Source organism: Zootoca vivipara, chromosome 3 (genome assembly GCF_963506605.1).
Source record: "Zootoca vivipara chromosome 3, rZooViv1.1, whole genome shotgun sequence".
Lineage (NCBI taxonomy): Eukaryota > Metazoa > Chordata > Lepidosauria > Squamata > Lacertidae > Zootoca > Zootoca vivipara.
The window spans coordinates 54,517,202-54,540,223 of record NC_083278.1 but is presented as its reverse complement, the minus strand read 5'-3'; the positions used below and the strand labels follow the sequence as shown (position 1 = coordinate 54,540,223).

Here is a 23,022-nt window from a genome sequence, read left to right as displayed (position 1 = left end):
CTGATAAAGGCTGGATGAACTCTTGACAGCTTGACAAGTGGTATTGAAAAAGCAAGGGGATTTCAGAGCATGAACTTAGTGCAGTCCATCTTGCCTTTGGCACAAGTGCTAGCGGTGACCAAGTTGGCAATTTTTAAAATTCTCTTAGACTGTATTTGCACCATATTTGTCACATTTAATTAGATTTAATCTTGTCCCCCTATCTCCCAGACAACATTTCATGATCACAGACATTTACTTACTCTTAAATATGTTTAATTTCTCAACTCATGCCAGTATCTTTTATAAGCCTGCTTAATTTTTAAAAGTTATTTAGTTTAAAATAATCTTTTCAGTTAGGAAAAATATTTCCTGAGTAGAATCTTTATTTTTTAGTAAGCATAAAATGTGGGTTATTAGCAAATGGCGGCTGCTGTGGAAATTCCTTCATCTTCCTTGGTGGTCTTATAATTGTTTTGTTTTACATCTTTTGACAGATAATAAACAACTGACAAAGAACAATCATGCACTTCCAAGACAATGCTCATATTATATGTGAACAAACTATTTTGAGAAGTGTGGGAGGCCCAAATATCTATACTAATAGAAATTAGATTAATCCATGCCTCCTTAGCCTTGACTGATAAACATGAGCCCAAACAGGAAAGTCTTAGTGCTTCTGGAATAAGTTTTGGCTTGACCCTTCAGGAGAAGAGGGCTTCACAATGTGACACAGCTACCAATAATAGCTTTTGATCGTGTTGCCACATGTGGTACAATCATGAAGCTGCTCTACTGATCTTAAAGCTCATGATGGAACAAAGAATAGGAAGTTATTTCTCAGGTACGCAGGGCTTAAAGGGAACTCTGGTTTCTGCTGCATTGATGATGTACAAATGTGCACAGAAAATTCCCTGGAAGTGCAGGAACAATCAAGGGTTCATTTTAGGATAAGGTTTGGACTACTCTGGCTTCAGTTAATTTTCAGTGACACACCACAAAAATTAGCTAGTACTGTACAGCCATAACCTTTCTCTCAATTCTAATCCATACCTTAAGGCTTGTGACAGTGGTCTCAACCTTTTCTTCAAAGGATTTGAATGTAGGAGAATTCCTAGGAGAAGGTACAACAAAGAAAAACATGATAGTCTTACACTTGTTTGCAGGATTGGGTTCTGATGGCAATGGCTTGTGTCGCCATCTCTGGCTTCTAATTACCACCAAGCTAAGGGTCAAACCAGCTGCAACATTATTTGGTCATGTGTGTGTTTAACGAATAGCCAGTGTGTGGATACCCAAGCCATATTGGGATCACTGTTGCTTCAAGTCTTAGGTCATGATCCAATGGAAATCAGGCACAAGGTGGCTTGATCCTGATTAGGATGCTTTGGGGAAAAGGGTTAAAGCAACCCATGGTCTTAATCTGGTTAAAAAAACAGCCAGCATGGGAGGCCTTAAACAGCCACCATACAAGGCCATGTGACATTTGGCCCTAAGGAGGTGTTCTTTAAAACCACAGACATGTGGGAATGGATCATATGCCCTTCATATTACTTCACATTAACTAATGTGACACCTGTTTATCTTTCTGATAAGCTACAAAGTCCTTTCTATGACAGGGCTTTGTAGGGAGCACAACAATTACTCCAACTTGCCCCCCAGCCAAGGAGAAAGGACTCTGGTTAGGAAGGACAAGGTAGACCTGGCCATCCAAGCAAATTGGCTCACAGCCATAACTGTCTGCCAGCTGGGGCAGTTCACAAATGAAAATGGTGGCAAAGCTTATTTGGAAATATATTTCAGTGAAATCTATGAGAATGTGGATTGGGAATTCGACTACTCACACGTGAACAACAGAGGATGGTCAATGGTGCCACATTTGAATTTCCTACTTTCTGTATGAAGAACACTTGAACTAGAAGGCTGATCCCAAAGGGTTACGACAATTTAATATTCAGTACTAAAAACAAATTACTGTCACAGGAATAGTGTGAAGCCTGAAAACACACATTCAAAGGTCAGGATAAGAAGGTGATGTGGAACTTTTACCTCATAGCAGGCATACTTATGGAATGGCGAATAGAGTAACTGCAATTGAAAAACATGGAAGAGAGAAAACATAAAACTTTATAATATGACCAATACAAATAAAATCACAACTGCAGACTAATTTAGTTTTTAAGTAAGAATTTCTAGCATTCTTATGTCCTGGAAAGAAGCAATCCTGAAACTCACTAAATTAAGATGTGCATCTGTTAAAAAGCCTGCTTTGTACATAGGTGGCACAGTTGCAACTGAAAATTGTTTCCATCTGATGGCTATAACTTGAGTAGCTCACCTACTCACCTAATGGACTGTTCCTAACATTAGATGTCTAGACATCACCAGTCAACAAACTGAGAATGCAAGAGTGTGGGTGGGTGGGAAGGGAGGGCACAGATGGCAATATTTCCAGTAGTGGAAGAGAATGGGTACTTGCAGATCAGTATTTATTGTGGAACTTGTACTTTGTGATTAAACCTGGAAGTCTTCGATTAAGCATAGTTTCCTATTTTGTTTGGAACAAACTAGAATCTTCAACCACACTTTGAAGTTGTTTTTAAAATCTTGGCTTGTTCCAGTTTGGATGCAGTGGGATTAATTGAAGATTTCCAGATTTAATCACAGTGCACTGAGAAAGGAGATGGCAAGGGGTTGATGTGTAGGCACAAGAATCTTCCATAGGATAAATAATAAAAGACACTGGATATTATTATTTATTGAATTTATATACCACTCTATACCCAGGGGTCTCAGGGTAGAGATAAAATTGTTTGGGATTCAAACAATTGATGAAATTAATTATTGTTCTACGATAATGCCCACTCTTGGAGAAACAATCAAAAACAATTTTATTGAATGTTTAGTCCTTACGTTTCAATCTTGGGTGGTGAAGGGAGGATTGTTGTTTGGTAGAAAAGCATTTTGAAAGCCTCATTATGGGAAATTTGGTCTAATCTAATCAGGAGCGCATTAGCAACATTCTGAATTCTATCCAAGGTTTTCTTCAGGGTCTTCAGCAATTTCTGCACTGCCTAATTAAACTATAAAATCAAGATGTCCCAGTTGAAATAATACAAGTTTCTAATCTTGGACCACAAATGGAGGAAATCATGTTGTGTCCTTTTCCATAAAATGGAGTATGCCAAATGGAGCAGCAACATGCATTTATCTTACCCAAGTGAATGTGACCTGGAACAGCAGCATAAGGAAAAAATTAAGAAGAGTTAAGCACTGGTATAATTACAGATCTCACCCCCCACCCCCAAAATCCTGTACATGGAACACTCAACATCAAGTGCATTTAAAATGTTTAAATTTAGCTAAGTTGCTAACTGTTTATGCTCTCTTTGGAAACCTGTGAAGTTTGTTAATGTTGAGCTTGCTTCCACAACAAGTCACCAGCTGCAATTTCAAATTGGTTTGAAGATAAGCACATAATCCAGTTTGAAAACTAGCCCACCAAAGAGCTGTGTCAATTAAGCATGAGATGCTAAGTAATCTGTGTTTGTTACTGAAGCCTTCGTTTCAGGCACAATGGCATAACAACATAACATGAATAGCCCTGACTCATGACTGCCTTAAGAGAACTGGATAAAACATCATATGTATTTATCCATGAAAATTAAGTTAATATCAAAAGAAGAGTGGTCAGAAGGCAAAATAATGATCATTTCTTTTTAACACAAGTGGGAAGAGGGAGTAGAAGCTTCAAATAATTACAACCCCTGGACTACTGCGTTTCAGCTCTTATCAAATCAGTTGCAACAGATGCAACTTAATGGTAGTGGGACCAGTTACTTGCAGCTGATAAAATTGGATTACAGAGCAAAATGAAACACAAGGATCAGTTAGAAACACTGGGATCAGTTAGAAACACTGGGATCAGTTAGAAACACTGGGAATTGTTTACTGTATGAAGAGCAATTGATCAAGTACTGCTGCTGTGAAACAGATAAGAGAATCTAAGCTGGTCTATTGGGGATGATGGGAGGGAGTCCAATAACATCTAGGGACCCTATGTCGAAGAAGAGTATACACAGATAAATTATCTACACCCCAAAGAGCAAGCAGTCGGAAGAGAAAGGAGGAAAAGGGGGGACAAGGCTAGGACAAGGTCAGCAAGGGACAACACGAGCAAATGTAGTTCATAACTGGCTTTCCTTCAGTTGAGGATGAAGGCATTAGAAATGGCAACACACTACTCAATTAAATAACACACTCAGTCACTTGCACCTGTAATTACAGAAACCCTAGGAATGCTCTTCCAATTCCTTTAAAGTCACATTGAGGCTTTCCAATGAAGTCAATGAAAAGAGGCAAAACTAGGTGTAACTTAAATCAGGATTAGAATCATACCTGCCAAGTCTCCCACTGAAAAATGCGGGATCAGCAGTGGCGCAGCACAGGACGTTGCGTAGAAGCAACTTCCGGGGCCTTTCCGCCCATGTGTGGGCACTGGAAATAGGGCAGAGCGGCACCGGAAGTTGCTTCTATGCATGCCCAGCGGCCACCACCAAGATGGCTGCCGGGCATGCGTAGAAGCAACTTCCGGTGCCGCTGTGCCCGATTTCCGGTGCCCACACATGGGCAGAGCGACACCCAAAATGGAGGCTCCCTGGCAGATAGGAAATCTGGCGGATTTTCGGGATTTTTCTCCATTTGGGAGAACAGCGGGAAATGGATTAAAATCCAGGGGTTTCCCGCGAAAAAGGGGCTACTTGGCAGCTAAGATTAGAATTTGCTATTTTTTTCTTAGCTAGTGACCCCAAGGCATTCTGAAGATTGGTGGTTCTGTGGAAGAATGTGTTTAACCTTTTATCCTGTACCCTCCTACCCTCTTTCCCAATGTACATTCCTCTATACCACAAATTTGCTGTTAGTTCCAGCAAGTGAAGAAGCAGACACAGTTGCCTTGCTCCCCGAAAGCAGGGAGATCCTTGCCACCCTACAAAGGGAAGAATCAGCAATTGCTTCTTCCTCCAGAAGATTACATTTTGGGAATGAATACTTTAAATCTCTGAACTAATCTACCTTTTTTTGTGTAGAGCATTTTGTTGAGTCAATGAAGGGAGATATGGATGGTTTTTACAAAAGTCTTTATTAACGTTCCTTGGGAAATTGATAAAACAATAAAGTTGCTGTATTTGTGTTTCAAGAATAGCTTCGAGGCACGCTTCACTCTTCAAAACATTTCTCTCCAAGATCCCCGTTCATGAAAATAATTAGGGGGATGCAATTGTTGTATCCCCGCTGATGTATTTTATGGCATTATTTAGAAGATGGAATTCCAACATGTAATCTCCCTGGTTTCTCTGGTAATGTGCCAGAATTTAAATCAGGAATACATTTTAATAAGCTATCATTTAGTTCCTTTGTGATAAACAGGAAAAAGTCGCCTTAGCCAGGATTCAACGTAAATCTTGCAATGCTGGGAATTAAAGAACTGTGGGAGGGTGGGATTTAATTTTCTCCCAGAAATTAAATCAAAACGTCTGTACCTCATATCTCCAAACTTCTTGCTGATGACTGTTCCGACGTTGCTGAAAGCTGCTGTTGCCTTTTGACCTGCTTGACTCAGAGTCTCTTGTGTCTTCTTATATCTAAGAAATAGCAGTTACTACAGTGTAAGCAAGTACCTTTTAGGTTCAAGGCATTTGCTTCTCATACTGTTCAAATCATAAAGCCATCAGAACTGTGACTGCTGTACATTAAACTCATTTGCAGGAACAGCACAAGAGAAGGGGGTGGTTTTAAAATAGCTTACCAAATGCTAATATTCATATATGGGAGTTAACTGTACTGTATTTTATATGGCCCAAACATAAACTACTTTACCCATAGCAGAGAAATTGGTAGAAATAAAGTAATAATGTCAGGATGTACCCAGAATTGCCAGGGCATATACAACAAGAAAAGACTAGTCTCCAACATTAAAAGTACTTTGCTGCATATTTCTCTCTAAAGTTTGTTCCTATTCTAGTTAATACATTTTTATACTGTAAGCCACCCTAGGACCTTATGGTTAAAGGCAGGTAATAATAATCATAATAATCATAATTGCTACTACCGGTACTACTATTAAACCTGTATGTGAAGAAGCATTCAAAATATTTTTACCCTTCTACAGTCTGATGAGCGAGAATGTTGAGAAAAGTTCTACTACTGCATTTTGCATAATATTTAGCAAGGCTCCAAGACACGAAATAGAAGTGAACAGCAAGGTGCACAACTGGGACAGAGTCCTTGATCACCAAACTTCATGTTTTTTCTTCCTGCTTAGAACTGCAAAGCATACCACCACAGGCATTGTCAAGCCAATGGCAGACCACCAGTGCTGGCTGGCGGGCGGCATTGAGCCTGATTGCTCACAAGTTGTGCAGAGTGTTGGAATTTTGATCAAGGAAACCCAGTGAGCTCCTTGGAGGAAGGTGGGGGACACAACTGTAATAAGTAGGCAAGCAATGATAAGCCATTTCAGTAATTTTGCAACACTGCATTTATTATTCTAGGGTTCCTTGATGGTATCTAGACCACAGGTGCATATCCAAAACAGTGTTGCTGCTTCTCCTAACAGTCAGATAACGCAAAGAATGCTTCAGCCACAATCCTCTTAAATATGCACATGGCTGATTTATGCAACATGCTTTGACTTGCTATGCTTGCATTCTTCATCAGGGTTGCTAAGCTTTTTAAAATTCAGAGGCTACCTATTCAGCTATTAATCTATTTCCTGAGTGTGCATTTTCAAGTTCACCTTCTCTTCTGCCTGGAGATACGGTATATATTTAAGGTACTGGCCTTAAAAAATGCCACTAATAATATATTGTTCATATTTTCAGTACTACTATGAAAAAATAAATGGAACGGAATGGCATTCAAAAAATAACTATTCAGATTTGCACATGCAGCTGGTGCAACCATCATAGTAGAAACCAATGAACAAACGTTCTTGCTTATTTTCTTTAAGCCAGTTCAGGAAATTTTTCTATTATTAGAATGAAGAGACTGCAACTAAAGTTCTCTCTCTGTTGAGTTCTTTTCCTTGTGCAAAATAGTCAGCTGAGTTTTATTCAGGTTAGATGCAGTGAAATCAATGGACATAATTGTGTTCTTTAATTCCAATGGGTCCACACTGCACAAAACTTAGTTGAATGCTGTACCATGCATAGTTTCCATCCTTGGAAGGGCTCCAGTGTGCTGTGACCAATATATCTTTATGTCTGTTGTGAACAGAAAAAATGCCAGCTCCATCATGTTAGCAGTGACCATCATTAATGCTGGATTTATGGCAGCATGGGCAGTTCCTCTGCACAGAGCACCCAACTGAGGAGACACTAATTGTTATAGTAGTAACAACAACAACATCATTTATACGGTGTGGGTGTGCACCAAATTTTGTCCTCAGGGCGCCATATTAGCAAAGTCTGCCCCTGCCATCATCCACACAAAGTAGTTCAACAATGGCCACCAGGTCAACATGGCAGTGTCCTACTGTTTACATGCTGCTATTGCAGTTATATTAGAAAAGAGCCACTTCCACTTGTAGTAAGCATACAAAGTAGGGTGGCTGCAGAGTCCATTGCACATTAGGCTACTTCTCTGTGTTGATTGCAAAGAAAAAAAGGCATCTGAACCATTCATAAAAAAGCACAGGAAGTCAGGTGGCAAGAAAATAAAATCATGTATGCTACCTGTAGAATAAAGCATGCAAAGTGACCCCTTGAAGGTGTATTTAAATAGATTTCAATTTACTGGAGATAGCAATAGCAACAACAAAATGACATTTGACCAAATGTACTGAATTATTTGCCACGTGTGTATTCCATATCATCTCCAAAGAGTTCAGGGTGGCACATTAACTGGCTTTCATTTTTATCTTCAGCAAGGATGGGGACAAAGGCGATGCAGTGAGCTTCAAAGCCCAATGGGAGTTGGAACCCAGCTCACTTTAAACAAAGTCCAACACATTAGCCATTGCACCATGTTGCCTTCATAATGAGAGGAGTACAAAGGAAAAGGATGTGTAGAAGGTTTTTACTCACGCAGTTGTAGTTTGCACATCATGCCAGCCCTTGCTGAAGTTCTGTTTCAGTTCATTCATCAGGTTGATGCCAAGCTTTTGTTTTATTTCCACAAGATGCTTCTCTTTTGCTGCCAACACTTGTCGCAAAGTTGCAATTTCATCTTCAAGCTGAATACAATTAACATATAAAAGTTTGTATTATACGTCTTCCTGATAAACGTAACATGGTTCTATGTGACACAACTTCTTCAAGTACAAAAATGCCATTGTATTTGAATCTTTAGACCTAATAAAGTGGCATCAAAATGATCTCACATGTATTTCATTGCTTTTCTCATTGACCTATGGACTACCAAAATCTACAAATATAATAAAAGACAGAAATGGCTGGGCTGGCAAACAAGTTAGGAGCAATGTGTTTGCCTGCTGATTTATGGGTTTATCGGCCATTATGGCCCAAATTGAAAGTTTGTCAGGCAATGAGCTGCACAATGTCATGCGCAAGGATCTGTATGTACATATGTACTGAACAGATGGTTAGGAAGTAATTTGCACCTTTTAAGGAGAGGCAGTGTATGTAAAATAAAAATGGCTCCCATCGGAGACAGAAAAAGCAGCCTAGTAAAAAACATGCTGGCAAAGAGAAAGCTATTTTCTTTGTGTCATTATAATAAAACCAATTAAGTTAAATATAGCCTTAAATTTCATCTGATTATGTAAAGCAGAATAGTCAGGTTGTGAATTGGGGGGAGTAGAACAGAGAAGGGCTTGGGTAGATACAACAGTCACTTCACATTATTTTATTTTTTAGTGGGCTTGGAAAAACTGATTAGTCCCAGTTTAAAGAAATAAACATCTTCAGCTACTTTTCTATTATTGCAAATGTCTCATTAAATGAAACATTGTGGTGGATTATACAACGTTTAGTTTCATTTTCAAATTGTAATTCTCCGAGGTAGTCTCTTCAGAGACATATTTATCTTATGATGTGAAAATGTTAATTCCATACACAGATTGCCCTTTCTGGACTGGGCTATTTTTAACAGAATTAAAATGAGCAACTTCATTGTCATTTGGGCATTGAGTGCAATTTATACATATGAATAGTAAATTGCATAACCTAAGTTTTCATGACTAACTAACTGCACAGAAGGTATCAGCTATATACACAGCAATAAGTTATAAATAAATTATCTCCCCTCAGAAGCTACCTATTACATTTTGAATTATATGAATTATATGTTGAATTATATGTTCCTTAACATCCTTGAAAATCTTCATATTCACTGTACACTTTGTGGATTATTCAAGAAACAATACAACTGGGAAAATGCAGTTGGGAAATGCAGTACCAGGGGTCAGCAAACATTTTCAGCAAGGGGCCGGTCCACTGTCCCTCAGACCATGTGGTGGGCCGGACTATATTTTGGAAAAAAAAAATATGAACGAATTCCTATGCCCCACAAATAACCCAGAGATGCATTTTAAATAAAAGGACACATTCTACTTATGTAAAAACACCAGGCAGGCCCACAAATAACCCAGAGATGCATTTTAAATATAATGACATATTCTACTCATGTAAAAACATGCTGATTCCCAGACCGTCCGCGGGCCGGATTTAGAAGGCGACTGGGCTGCATCCGGCCCCTGGGCCTTAGTTTGGGGACCCCTGTGCAGTACAATATAATTGGGAAGTGGGGAATCAGGGCTTTGGGGAAAATCTTAAGATGGGGATGTGACAGTTCTAAGGCTTTTAAGGCAATGATACAGGGAAATGTTTTCAAAGGCACTGAAAACCAGAAGGCAAACTACTCCCATTGGAAGTACAGCAGCCACTCCAAATAGAATGAATTCATTAGAGCTCCAGAAACTTAGTAAATTCTGAAAAATTCCAAGCATTTCAAAATGCAAATCCCCAATGCATTTCCTTTGAACAATGTAATTATATACCATTTGAATGCTGTGAACAATTTAGGACAGTCTTGTGATCTGAGCTGGCCTAGATACCATGAACTGCTGTGACTACAAACAATACGTATTGTGGGATGTGCCTGGAGGATGAAGGCCTTAACCTCTGCTCACATCACTGAAAATGCAAGATGGGGGGGGGGGAACAAAGACTTATACAAGTGAAACACAAAATAATTTATGCCTGCTTTTATGACTCAAAAAGGGGTGGTGGAGACAAAAAAATAAAAGAACAAATACTTTATTTTCCAAGTATTACTGTATATTAATCAAAGAAAGCTCATTTGTGTATTTTGAACTGATGGGTTCAATGTTATTTTATTGATCACATTTATATCCAAGCTCTTTCTCCAAATAACTCGAGTAACATACGTGGAAACACAGAATCACTCCATTTTATTCTATTAAACTGTACGGCAGGAAAAAAACTGATACATGAAAGTTGCCCAAAGCACTTCACGGCTGGACAGGGCACCCCAAATTTGGGATTTGGGCACACTATCCATTCTACTGCATTGGTTACGTTCTCAATGAATCCATATGCAAGAATGCTTCTGTTTAAGGAAGGGGACTTCTTGGCTAGTTATTGCCCTGCCTTTCATTATATTTTATTAGAAAAAGGTTGAACTCTGCTCAATCCATGCAGGAACCACTTCACACATATGGTGGTAAGGCATACAGTCATGGTATATGGGTAAGAAATTCATGCAATTGCTTTTATAGGAATGTGCCCAAGGAGAATTGCATGGAAAAGATTGGCATCAGCAGTGATTTCCAAAACCAGCCCTTAGTTTAAGATGACATATTCAGGAGACACCCCTTCATGGATCAATGCCTTGTCATGGCGAAGGGGCTTGAATAACTCAGAGAAGCTATGAGCTATGCCATGCAGGGCCACCCAAGATGGACAGGTCATAGTGGAGAGTTTTGACTAAACGTGATCCACCTGGAGAAGGAACTGGCAAGCCACTCCAGTATCCCTGCCAAGAAAACTCCATGGACAAAGACAACAGGCATATAAAAGTTATGACGCTGGAAGATGAGCCCCTCAGGTCGGAAGGCGTCCAACATGCTACTGAGGAAGAGCGGAGGACAAGTACAAGTAGATTCAGAGCTGATGAAGCGGCTGGGCCAAAGCCGAAAGGACGCTCAGTTGCGGATATGCCTGGAAGCGAAAGGAAAGTCCGATGCTGTAAAGAAAAATATTGCATAGGAACCTGGAATGTAAGAACCATGAGTGGAGGTAAGCTGGATGTGGTCAAAAATGAGATGACAAGAATAAATATAGACATCCTGGGCATCAGTGAACTAAAATGGAAGGGAATGGGCGAATTCAGTTCGGGTGACTATCGTATCTACTACTGTGGGCAAGAATCCTGTAGTAGAAATGGAGTGGCCCTCATAGTCAACAAAAGAGTGGCAAAAGCTGTAATGGGATGCAATCTCAAAAATGACAGAATGATCTCGATACGAATCCAAGGCAGACCTTTTAACATCACAGTAATCCAAGTTTATGCACCAACTACCGGAGCTGAAGAAAGTGAAATTGACCAATTCTATGAAGACCTACAACACCTTCTAGAAATGACACCAAAGAAGGATGTTCTTCTCATTACAGGGGATTGGAATGCTAAAGTAGGGAATCAAGAGATAAAAGGAACAACTGGCAAGTTTGGCCTTGGAGTTCAAAATGAAGCAGGGCAAAGGCTAATAGAGTTCTGTCAAGAGAACAAGCTGGTCATCACAAACACTCTCTTCCAACAACACAAGAGACGACTCTACACATGGATATCACCAAATGGGCAGCATCGAAATCAGATTGATTATATTCTCTGCAGCCAAAGATGGAGAAGCTCTATACAATCAGCAAAAACAAGACCTGGAGCTGACTGTAACTCAGATCATCAGCTTCTTATAGCAAAATTCCAGCTTAAACTGAAGAAAGTAGGAAAAACCACTGGGCCAGTAAGATACAATCTGAATCAAATCCCTTATGAATACACAGTGGAAGTGAGGAACAGGTTTAAGGATTTAGATTTGGTGGACAGAGTGCCTGAAGAACTATGGATGGAGGCTCGTAACATTATACAGGAGGCAGCAACGAAAACCATCCCAAGGAAAAGGAAATGCAAGAAAGCAAAATGGCTGTCCAACGAGGCCTTACAAATAGCGGAGGAGAGGAGGCAAGCAAAATGCAACGGAGATAGGGAAAGATACAGGAAACTGAATGCAGATTTCCAAAAAACAGCAAGGAGAGACAAGAGGGTCTTCTTAAATGAGCAATGCAAAGAAATAGAGGAAAACAATAGAATGGGGAAAACCAGAGATCTGTTCAAGAAAATTGGAGATATGAAAGGAACATTTCGTACAAAGATTACCATAATCAAGGACAAAAGTGGTAAGGACCTAACAGAAGCAGAAGACATCAAGAAGAGGTGGCAAGAATACACAGAGGAATTATACCAGAAAGACATGGAGGTTTCGTACACCTCAGGTAGTGTGGTTGCTGACCTTGAGCCAGACATCTTGGAGAGTGAAGTCAAATGGGCCTTAGAAAGCATTGCTAATAACAAGGCCAGTGGAAGTGATGATATTCCAGCTGAACTATTTAAAATTTTAAAAGATGATGCTGTTAAGGTGCTACACCCAATATGCCAGCAAGTTTGGAAAACTCAGCAATGGCCAGAGGATTGGAGAAGATCAGTCTACATCCCAATTCCAAAGAAGGGCAGTGCCAAAGAATGCTCCAACTACCGCACAATTGCGCTCATTTCACACGCTAGTAAAGTTATGCTTAAAATTCTACAAGGCAGGCTTAGGCAGTATGTGGACCGAGAACTCCCAGAAGTGCAAGCTGGATTTCAAAAGGGCAGAGGAACCAGAGACCAAATAGCAAACATGCGCTGGATTATGGAGAAAGCTAGAGAGTTCCAGAAAAACGTCTACTTCTGCTTCATTGACTATGCAAAAGCCTTTGACTGTGTCGACCACAGCAAACTATGGCAAGTTCTTAAAGAAATGGGAGTGCCTGATCACCTCATCTGTCTCCTGAGAAATCTCTATGTGGGACAAGAAGCTACAGTTAGAACTGGATATGGAACAACTGAGTGGTTCAAAATTGGGAAAGGAGTACGACAAGGTTGTATATTGTCTCCCTGCTTATTTAACTTATATGCAGAATTCATCATGCGAAAGGCTGGACTAGATGAATCCCAAGCCGGAATTAAGATTGCCGGAAGAAATATCAACAACCTCAGATATGCAGATGACACAACCTTGATGGCAGAAAGCGAGGAGGAATTAAAGAACCTTTTAATGAGGGTGAAAGAGGAGAGCGCAAATTATGGTCTGAAGCTCAACATCAAAAAAACCAAGATCATGGCCACTGGTCCCATCACCTCCTGGCAAATAGAAGGGGAAGAAATGGAGGCAGTGAGAGATTTTACCTTCTTGGGCTCCTTGATCACTGCAGATGGTGACAGCAGTCACGAAATTAAAAGACGCCTGCTTCTTGGGAGAAAAGCAATGACAAACCTAGACAGCATCATAAAAAGCAGAGACATCACCTTGCCGACAAAGGTCCGTATAGTTAAAGCTATGGTTTTCCCAGTAGTGATGTATGGAAGTGAGAGCTGGACCATAAAGAAGGCTGATCGCCGAAGAATTGATGCTTTTGAATTATGGTGCTGGAGGAGACTCTTGAGAGTCCCATGAACTGCTAGAAGATCAAACCTATCCATTCTTAAGGAAATCAGCCCTGAGTGCTCCCTGGAAGGACAGATCGTGAAGCTGAGGCTCCAATACTTTGGCCACCTCATGAGAAGAGAAGAATCCTTGGAAAAGACCCTGATGTTGGGAAAGATTGAGGGCACTAGGAGAAGGGGACGTCAGAGGACAAGATGGTTGGACAGTGTTCTCGAAGCTACCAACATGAGTTTGACCAAACTGCGGGAGGCAGTGCAAGACAGGAGTGCCTGGCGTGCTATGGTCCATGGGGTCACGAAGAGTCGGACATGACTAAACGACTAAACAACAACAACAACAACATTCAGGAGACAAAGAACGTTACCTTGACAAGTTCAGCTTTTAATTCTTCTTGCTCTTCTTCAGAAATCATGTTGGTAAAATCAACATCAGTGACCATGTCTTCATCTACTTCATGCAACACTTGCCTTTCCAACAGACCTTTGAAAGTAAGATGACAAGTTTCAGAGATTTTTTTTCCTAGACAGGAAATGCAAACTTGTTAAAACAAAACAAAACGCTTTATGCTTGTTCAAATCTCTTTTAAATCTTTTTTTTTCTGAATTAGTAAGGATCTTAACAAGGAGGGACCATCATGTAGAAGAATAGCAAATGCTTTGTGTGCAGAATGAGTCAGATTTGATATCTGATTAACAGGTGATTACCGGTAGGTTCCAGAGGTGGAAAAGAGCTCTGCTTGACAATTTGGAAATCCATTGCTAGCTTCAGCACTGCTGCTGCCATTTTCAGCAAGGACTCAGCACCAAATCATAAAACAAAGCAAAAGAACAGAAGCAAAACAAACAAAAAACCCAGAGCAGCCAATGTCTAAATATTTAACAAGCTGAAATAACGTATATGAGATACACACACAACAACAACAATTTATTTCAATTGTACTGGAAAGATGTAAAATTAGGTCTGATTATCAAAATACGTTTGGGGACTTCTTTATTTGATCCACAATGACTCTTTATTCCCAATTTAGAATATGTACAAGGGAAAATAGTTATGTACATCAGATGACATATGAATACCAAATCCCAACTTGCAGAATATGAGAGTGCAATTGCCCTCCTGTCCCACTTGCAGGCTTCTGTCAGGCATTTGTTTAGGCACTGTAAGAACAGAATGCTAGACTAGACCGGCCTAGATCCAGAAGGGCTCTTCTTTTAAGCCAAGTGGATTTTTACACATAGCTCACGGCATGTGCACACCAGTCTTTTGTTTCCAGTAAGGCCATTTCAAGTCACAACACATACAATCAATTTGTACAGGAGAAATAAAAACCCACATGAAAGAGCTACCCAAGCGCCAGTGTACAGTCTACATTCTACGGTGTACTGGCACCCAGAATATAACCACAATGTTACCTTGCTGGAAAATGTGGTGATTTGAAAAATGAAATATATACCTTTTAATTACCACTTATATGCATGGAGAAGAGAAACACATTGTTGAAAATAAAATTATTTTATTGAGAGCATCCACTCTTCTGCTAGGAGACATTATCACACAAGTTTTGTCATAGCAAAAGTTAGTGGGAACCAGGGTGGATAAAAATCAATGATTTTTTTATTTAAATAGGATTTTTAAAAAAATTTAATTTTTTTTATTTAAATTAGATTTTTAAAAGAAAATGCTTTTGTAGGAAAAATCTAAGATAGTTTTCTTTAAGTTACATTATAGTCCAAAGGCTATTAACATCAGGAAATAAGGATTTGTTTAAGTTTTTCATGTGCGCTAAAACTTTTTTAAAAAATTGTTTAACTGCATTGTTAACAAACATGGATACATATGCTATAATGTTATTGTTTTAGTTAAGTAAATTGATTAAATTGTTACTGAGGAAATTATTATTTTTCTCCTTCCAATAAAGTAAAGCAGAAAAGTTGTTCAAATATAAACAGTTAAACTATTAAACCTCACCATAATTTCATAATTATCAGTCTATGTATTTCTAACAGTATAACCAAATCAGTAATTTTTAATATAACTGTAAAAACTACTCTGAAAATGTATTATTACAAAAATGAAACCTTCATCTGGTTGTAAATATTAAGATGGTACCAGCAAGAATGAGTCTTTCTGTAAAAAAAATTATTTAAACGCAACACAGAGTAACTGAATCTGGGATCTTTTTACATGCACAATAATTGTCTGCACCCTGTCCTCCATGCTCCATGGACAAGACCTGAAATTTGCAATCTAGTTTCTTTTGTACATAAAATATACTTGAATGATGTACCTAGCCTCTTAGCTTCACTTGACATTTCCATTTAAAACTTGTCAAAAGAAGGAATATTCTCTTTAAAGAGACCTGTGTACATAGAATTTGTTCTATACAGTAGTTACAGGTAGGTAGCCGTGTTGGTCTGAGTCGAAGCAAAATAAAAAAATTCCTTCAGTAGCACCTTAAAGACCAACTAAGTTTATATTTTGGTATGAGCTGCAGCCATTAACACCCATCTACAGGTTTACCACTCCCATCAGCCCATCTCCCATTCCCACCCACCCCCACCACCCTCTGTATATATATAGGGTCTGACACTTCTGTTTCTAGTGTATCTGAAGAAGTGTGCATGAACACGAAAGCTCATACCAAAATATAAACTTAGTTGGTCTTTAAGGTGCTACTGAAGGAATTTCTATACAGTACTCATCTTCTTACTCTCCCTTCAAAATATGCTGCTAAGCAACAAGCAGCCCAGCTCCCAAATGTTGCCATCTGTGTATATATTTATTGTCTTGACCTAACAGAAATAAGAATGTCATAAGGACACCATAGCACCAATTTAGATGTATTGGCATTCCTAATATCAATAAAATGCAGTCCTAACACACAAAATTATGATTGCTATCCTTGTAGCAATCTATACCTTCCGTTTCCATTTAAGATTTCTGCAATTTCACCACCGTGAAAGCAAATATAGCCACTTTTCCCTGTTGTTATTCTATCGGTAACAGCAAGCTGAAATCCATTTTTCTGTCAAATAGACCAATGAATCATGTCCAGCTGGAAACTGAGCCAAATATTTTTAGTTATTTGTTCCTTGTAAAAATGAACCAATAAGACAGATGAGGCATGTCCCCAACTGATTCACCCCTACAAATAAATAATCTCTAGACATTCCTATATAAACCCTCGGAAACTGCAGATGACATTTGTTCAAACCAAATAAAGGTGTATTATTATTATTATTATTATTATTATTATTATTATTATTTGTGTACTGCCCTTCATCCATAGATGGATGGTTCACAACATAAAAATTCAAGATAAAACATACAAAATACATAATAAAAACAAAAAACCAATTATCGCCCTCCCACAAACACATTTAAAAGGCCATAGTATGCAAATTAGTCAAAGGCCTGGTTATAGAGAAACATTTTTGCCTGGTACCAAAATATATGTAATGAAGACACCAGGTAAGCCTCCTTGGGGGCATTCCACAAATGGGGAGCTACTGCAGAAAACGCTGATTCTCATGTTGCCACCCCCAGATCTCTCGTAGGAAAGGAACACAAGGAAGGGTCTCAGATGATGATCACAGGGTCTGAATCAATTCATATGAGGAAACAGTCCTTGAGGTATTGTGGCCCTGAATCGTTTAGGGCTTTATAGGTCAAAACTAGCACTTTGAACTGGACCCAGAAACTAATTGGCAGCCAATTAGTTGGGTCAGGATTGGTGAAACCGCCTTGCCCCAATGAGCCACCTGGTCACCAAATGCTGCCCCAGCTGAAGTTTCCGAACTGGCTTCAAAGGGAGCCCCAAGTACAGTGCATTACAGCAATCTAACCTAGAGGTTACCAGAGCCTAGATGATGGAAGTTATGTTATCCCTGTCCAGATATGGGCAAAGCTGATGGAAGGCCATAGAGCCTCAAGTGACAACAAAGGATCCAGAAGTACTCCCAAGCTATGTACCGGCTCCTTCAGAGGGAGTTGCCCCATCAAGAGCAACACTGTGGATAAACCCTTGATAGCTCCCAGAAATCAACTGAGCCATAATATCCCCCAAATTTGAAAATATATTTTGACGTTCAAGTTTTTAAGAATTCTTTTGCCCCCAAATCCCCAGAATTGTCTTCAGTATAACATAAATAAGGGACCCAGGTGGCGCTGTGGGTTAAACCACAGAGTCTAGGGCTTGCTGATCAGAAGGTCAGCGGTTCGAATCCCTGCAACGGGGTGAGCTCCCATTGCTTGGTCCCAGCTCCTGCCAACCTAGCAGTTCGAAAGCACATCAAAGTGCAAGTAGATAAAATAGGGACCGCTCCAGCGGGAAGGTAAACGGCGTTTCCGTGCGCTGCTCTGGTTCTCCAGAAGCAGCTTTGTCATGCTGGCCACATGACCCGGAAGCTGTCTGCGGACAAACGCCGGCTCCCTTGGCCTATAGAGCGAGATGAGCGCCACAACCCCAGAGTCGGACACGACTGGACCTGATGGTCAGGGGCCCCTTTACCTTTACCTATAACATAAATATGCTTCTCTGTGGCTTTATACCAAGGCAGCTCTTCTGTTGTTCAGTTTCAGAAGCGTCACATTGCAAACCTTTCTAACTTTCCTCTGAGCAACAGATCAGAATACTATTCAAGCATTCTTTGAAATGCATGACATCATGCCTAAATATCTTTTTATGCAACTATTTATTTCATAATGATTAGATTCCAGTAGCAAGTACAATATGTAAATGGATGGCAAACAGGAAGCACTTAGTACAAAACACTGCATTCATCTCACACTAAGACATATGGTATTTACTCTAATCTAATGCTCATCTTTTTTGGCCAAATTATGTTGCGAAAATTAAGGTGTGCATTAGATTTGATGGCAAATTTACATTCGGCAGCTAATAGTTTTTTTGGTTTCAAGGTTCTGAAAATTGAGGTGTGCATTAGATTTGATGGTGCATTAGACTTGAGTAAACAGAGTATTTCTAGGATCTAGGACTGGCAACATGTTTCAAATCCTAGATGCTAGGCCCAGATATCTATACACCTGATCACTCGAGGCCTTGAGATTTTTCAAGTTCTACTGTTATGATATTGCTTCATTAATGTATTTTAATACAATGATGACATATGGATAACCAAATTGTCACTTTTCAAAGTCAGCCACTTTCAGTCAGACTGCCACTAGCCTTTTCCCCACTCCACACATCCACTTTAAAGACATCTAGCCACCTGGAAACCTGAACAGAAATTCAAAAGGGGCGGAGTTGAAATCAGCACACCCAAGTCACTTGAACTATTCGTTCCTATTGTACACTAAACTGATCTGCACTGTGACTGCATCAATAGCCCAAACCCTCTAGATCTGCTGCAGTGTTAATTCTAAAGAACATAGCTGCCACAGAAGGAAAGGAGATGCCTGGACTGAGTACAACAGATCATCATCAACATCATCATCATCCCTATGATGACAACAACACTCCTTCTAAAGACAACAACACTGTGAGGGACAAAATAGAATCAATACCCTTGCTGATCCCAGCAGATAGTGCCACAGTACTTCTAAAGTGGCTCCCATCAGGTGGAATGGATTTCTGAGCGGCACAATCCTTCTAAGAGGGTATCAATACAGTTACAGCATTGTTCCAATGGTGCTGCTAATATTCCCCTTAATAGATGACCATATTCTAAATGGCACAAGACTTCAATCCTTTTATATACGTTGCAGTGGGACAATAGAGTTTACCCATCACAGTGACAATGTGATTGGGGGGGGGGATCTCTCCAGAGCTCCAAAAAGCCCAGCAAGAAAACCTGTCTAGGTTTGAAGCAATATGTCAAGCACAAGTACAGTGCTGCCACTTTTCATTATCCAGTATTTTCAAGCCCATAAATAATTCTGTGCTTCCCAATAATCATGGCTGCACCAAACCTGGTCCAATTATCTTAACTGGGGCTTACAGGCATTGCCCAACAATGTCAGAAACGTAAAGTATTTTAATACAGTACCGTATTTTAATAGACATGTTGTATATATTTTAGAAAAAACAGTGAGAAGTTCTGGGTACATGGGGTAGCTCAATTAGACATACTGTAAAATGTCAGCTTCAAATTATCCATGAAGTATAGCACATGCTGACCCAGCTAACATATGTTTGTCTGTTGCTGCCTGATCTACATTTCTATTTCTCTCCATCACATGTACAACCTTCTTTATCATCAGCTTGTGCACCTAATTAATTCAGACCTTATGACAACTTAAATGGCACATCAAGCGCATTCAAAAGAAACAACACAGAAAGAAACTTTGGAAATTACAGGAGTTCTCTGCTTCCTCCCAAACAGCTGCTTGATTATGGGTAGTGGCCAAATGCTCTCACATTTGCTTAAATTCTTTTAGTTAAAATGCCACCCTTCAGCAATATGTACTCAAGCCAACTGCACAATTTCATTTCTCTACAGGCAGTGCAGAGCCTTATTATACTTCTTTCCTGCTGCTTAAACTAATATTTGAAGTCAATAGATCTTTAAAAGCAAATTGCCACTGCTTTGTTGATTAACTGCTAGAGTGGTGTTGTACAAATTGGGGAAAATAATGCTACTTAAAATATTTTATTTCAGGACAATGCCATTAATCCAGGGCCCTGAATGATACAGAGGTTCTAGTCTAAACAATGGTTCAATTAAGTCTAGAGATTTATCTGTACCAGAGTTAACAGAAGTTAAGAGGAACAGATGAACCCAGAAAGGAATACTGGACTCATTGTCATAATTCACACTTTTTCAGAGATTGAGGAAACGTTGTATTAGGCCAGGCATCCCCAAACTTCGGCCCTCCAGATGTTTTGAACTACAATTCCCATCTTCCCCGACCACTGGTCCTGTTAGCTAGGGATCATGGGAGTTGTAGGCCAAAAACATCTGGAGGGCCGCAGTTTGGGGATGCCTGTATTAGGCTGCTTCTGCTCTCACTTCTAGGATAGGGCCAATAAAATATTAGCAAATGTGACATTCTCCCTGACAGTGGAAGAACTCTTACCCAAACCTACAGAAAAGAGGAAACAAGAAAGTTATTCATAAAACACAGATACTGGAACCTTCAGATCAACTCTATGAAAAAAGAAAAGAAAGGCTGATGACAGAGAATGACAATCTTTATGATTCTCAATAAAGTAAAACAATCTTCTCCTTTTGGACTTGTCAGAACACTTGTTCAATTCTGGTCCTTTCCCTTTTTGGTTGCAGGGTTAACTGGCATTCCTAATACTTATCCAGTGTGCTTGATTCATATTTTGTGGTTTTGCTATTCTATATTGTTTTGGTTGAGTTATTGTGTTTTATTATACCTTTTTATATAATTCTTTTGTATTAGGAAGTGCTGTTTGTATTTGTTAATACTTATTGTTGAGCCACTTTGAGCTGAACTTGGCCGTTGGAAAAGCAGCATACAAATATTAACAATTACAATTAATTCTACTCTAAAAATTAAAAAAGAGCAGCTAGTCATAGACTACCCTGTCAACCAAGGGAAAAGTAAGATCTCCAAGTTGAGAAAAGGAATGGAGATAGAGAGAAAGCTCCAGCTAAAACCTTACTACTTGATAAATGAGACTCACAAAGTGCTTTAAATATAAGCTGCATAACAACAAATACAAGAAAGCAAGTATCTAAACCCTCAAGGTTTTGTCCTACATTTGCTGGCATGTCAGAATGCCTGGAAAATATTTCTATTCTCTGTTATAGAAAATGTGGAACAAGGAACAAAACTCTTGGTTCAAACTGATTTTTAAGTCAAGTATATGCTGACATAATTAATAATGCACAAAGTGGTTCAACATTTCTTCGGCAAAATGACTGTTTGCATTGGGACAATAAAATTTTGGCTTAATAAACTAGGAAGTGCCCAAGCTGCATGCAACCGCATCACTTCCGTCTGCATGCTCCTTTATCCTCCACTTCTTTTTTTATGCAAATGACAAAATAAACTTGCAAGTACAGTACCAATTAACCAGAGCTTCCTGTTCATGTCCAAACTGTGAACTACAATTAGCAGCTTCCAAACAAGCCTTAAAGTTGGATTCTGATTTTAGCTTGTTGTTGTTTAGTCGTTTAGTTGTGTCCGACTCTTCGTGACCCCATGGACCATAGCACGCCAGGCACTCCTGTCTTCCACTGCCTCCCACAGTTTGGTCAAACTCATGTTCGTAGCTTCGAGAACACTGTCCAACCATCTCGTCCTCTGTCGTCCCCTTCTCCTTGTGCCCTCCATCTTTCCCAACATCAGGGTCTTTTCCAGGGAGTCTTCTCTTCTCATGAGATGGCCAAAATATTGGAGCCTCAGCTTCACAATCTGTCCTTCCAGTGAGCACTCAGGGCAGATTTCCTTAAGAATGGATAGGTTTGATCTTCTTGCAGTCCATGGGACTCTCAAGAGTCTCCTCCAGCACCATAATTCAAAAGCATCAATTCTTCAGCGATCAGCCTTCTTTATGGTCCAGCTCTCACTTCCATACATCACTACTGGGAAAACCATAGCTTTAACTATACGGACCTTTGTAGGCAAGGTGATGTCTCTGCTTTTTAAGATTTTAGCTTGTTTGGATGCAATTAATCATGATTCCTGGTTTCTTTTGCCACTCATGTGAAGGGACGAGTAAAGGAACAGTTACTGCACATCCTTGCATATTAAGTCAGAATCTAATCGTCTGAACACACCCAATGGTATTCCTACTGAAAGCAAATGAATGTATCTAATCAAGATTTGGATCTGAGCAAACTTCGTTATATAAATATTTACAGACCCTGGATCAGGTTTATTAGATACCAAATCACTCAAAATATGAGCTACAATATATTGATTGTAAGCTTAAAAAGAGGCTACCCTGTGAAAGGGAGGTGCATGTAAAATACCTTGTAAATACTCAGTCTCACCCAAGCTGCATTCTTCTGTTCTTTTCACACACCCAGATAACTTACCCACTGCACATTTAAGTGCATGTCTACTCTTGCTCTCTACTGACCGTCACCTAGTCTTCTTAGCTCCCATGGAGGTACATCAGTGGAATGTCATAGAATGTTAATGCTCCTTTGTCAAGTCTAAGTATTGACTCAGGCAATCCACACTAATAACTCCACTCTGATTGAAAACCTGTAACAGTATTTTAGCAGTGAGACACTATAAACATTGGACTCATTATGGAAGAGATTCTGTATTAATATGTTTATAATAAAAGGTCAGAACATGACAAAATTCACAAAAATCTCATAACAGCTCAACAAGACAGACAAGGGGCTGAAGAACCA

General features: G+C 39.5%; 1 protein-coding gene across 1 annotated transcript in view; it reads right to left on the bottom strand.

Annotated features, from left to right (window-relative positions):
- TPD52L1 (TPD52 like 1) overlaps window positions 1–23,022 on the bottom strand; it is a 30,470-nt gene that overhangs the window by 1,716 nt on the left and 5,732 nt on the right. The window contains exons 2-6 of the mRNA XM_060272663.1: window positions 14,085–14,200; window positions 8,064–8,212; window positions 5,520–5,621; window positions 2,029–2,067; window positions 1,033–1,093 (exon numbers count right to left, since the gene is read on the bottom strand). Of these exons, the coding sequence (XP_060128646.1) occupies window positions 1,033–1,093; window positions 2,029–2,067; window positions 5,520–5,621; window positions 8,064–8,212; window positions 14,085–14,200 (467 nt within the window). The remainder of the gene's footprint in view (window positions 1–1,032; window positions 1,094–2,028; window positions 2,068–5,519; window positions 5,622–8,063; window positions 8,213–14,084; window positions 14,201–23,022) is intronic.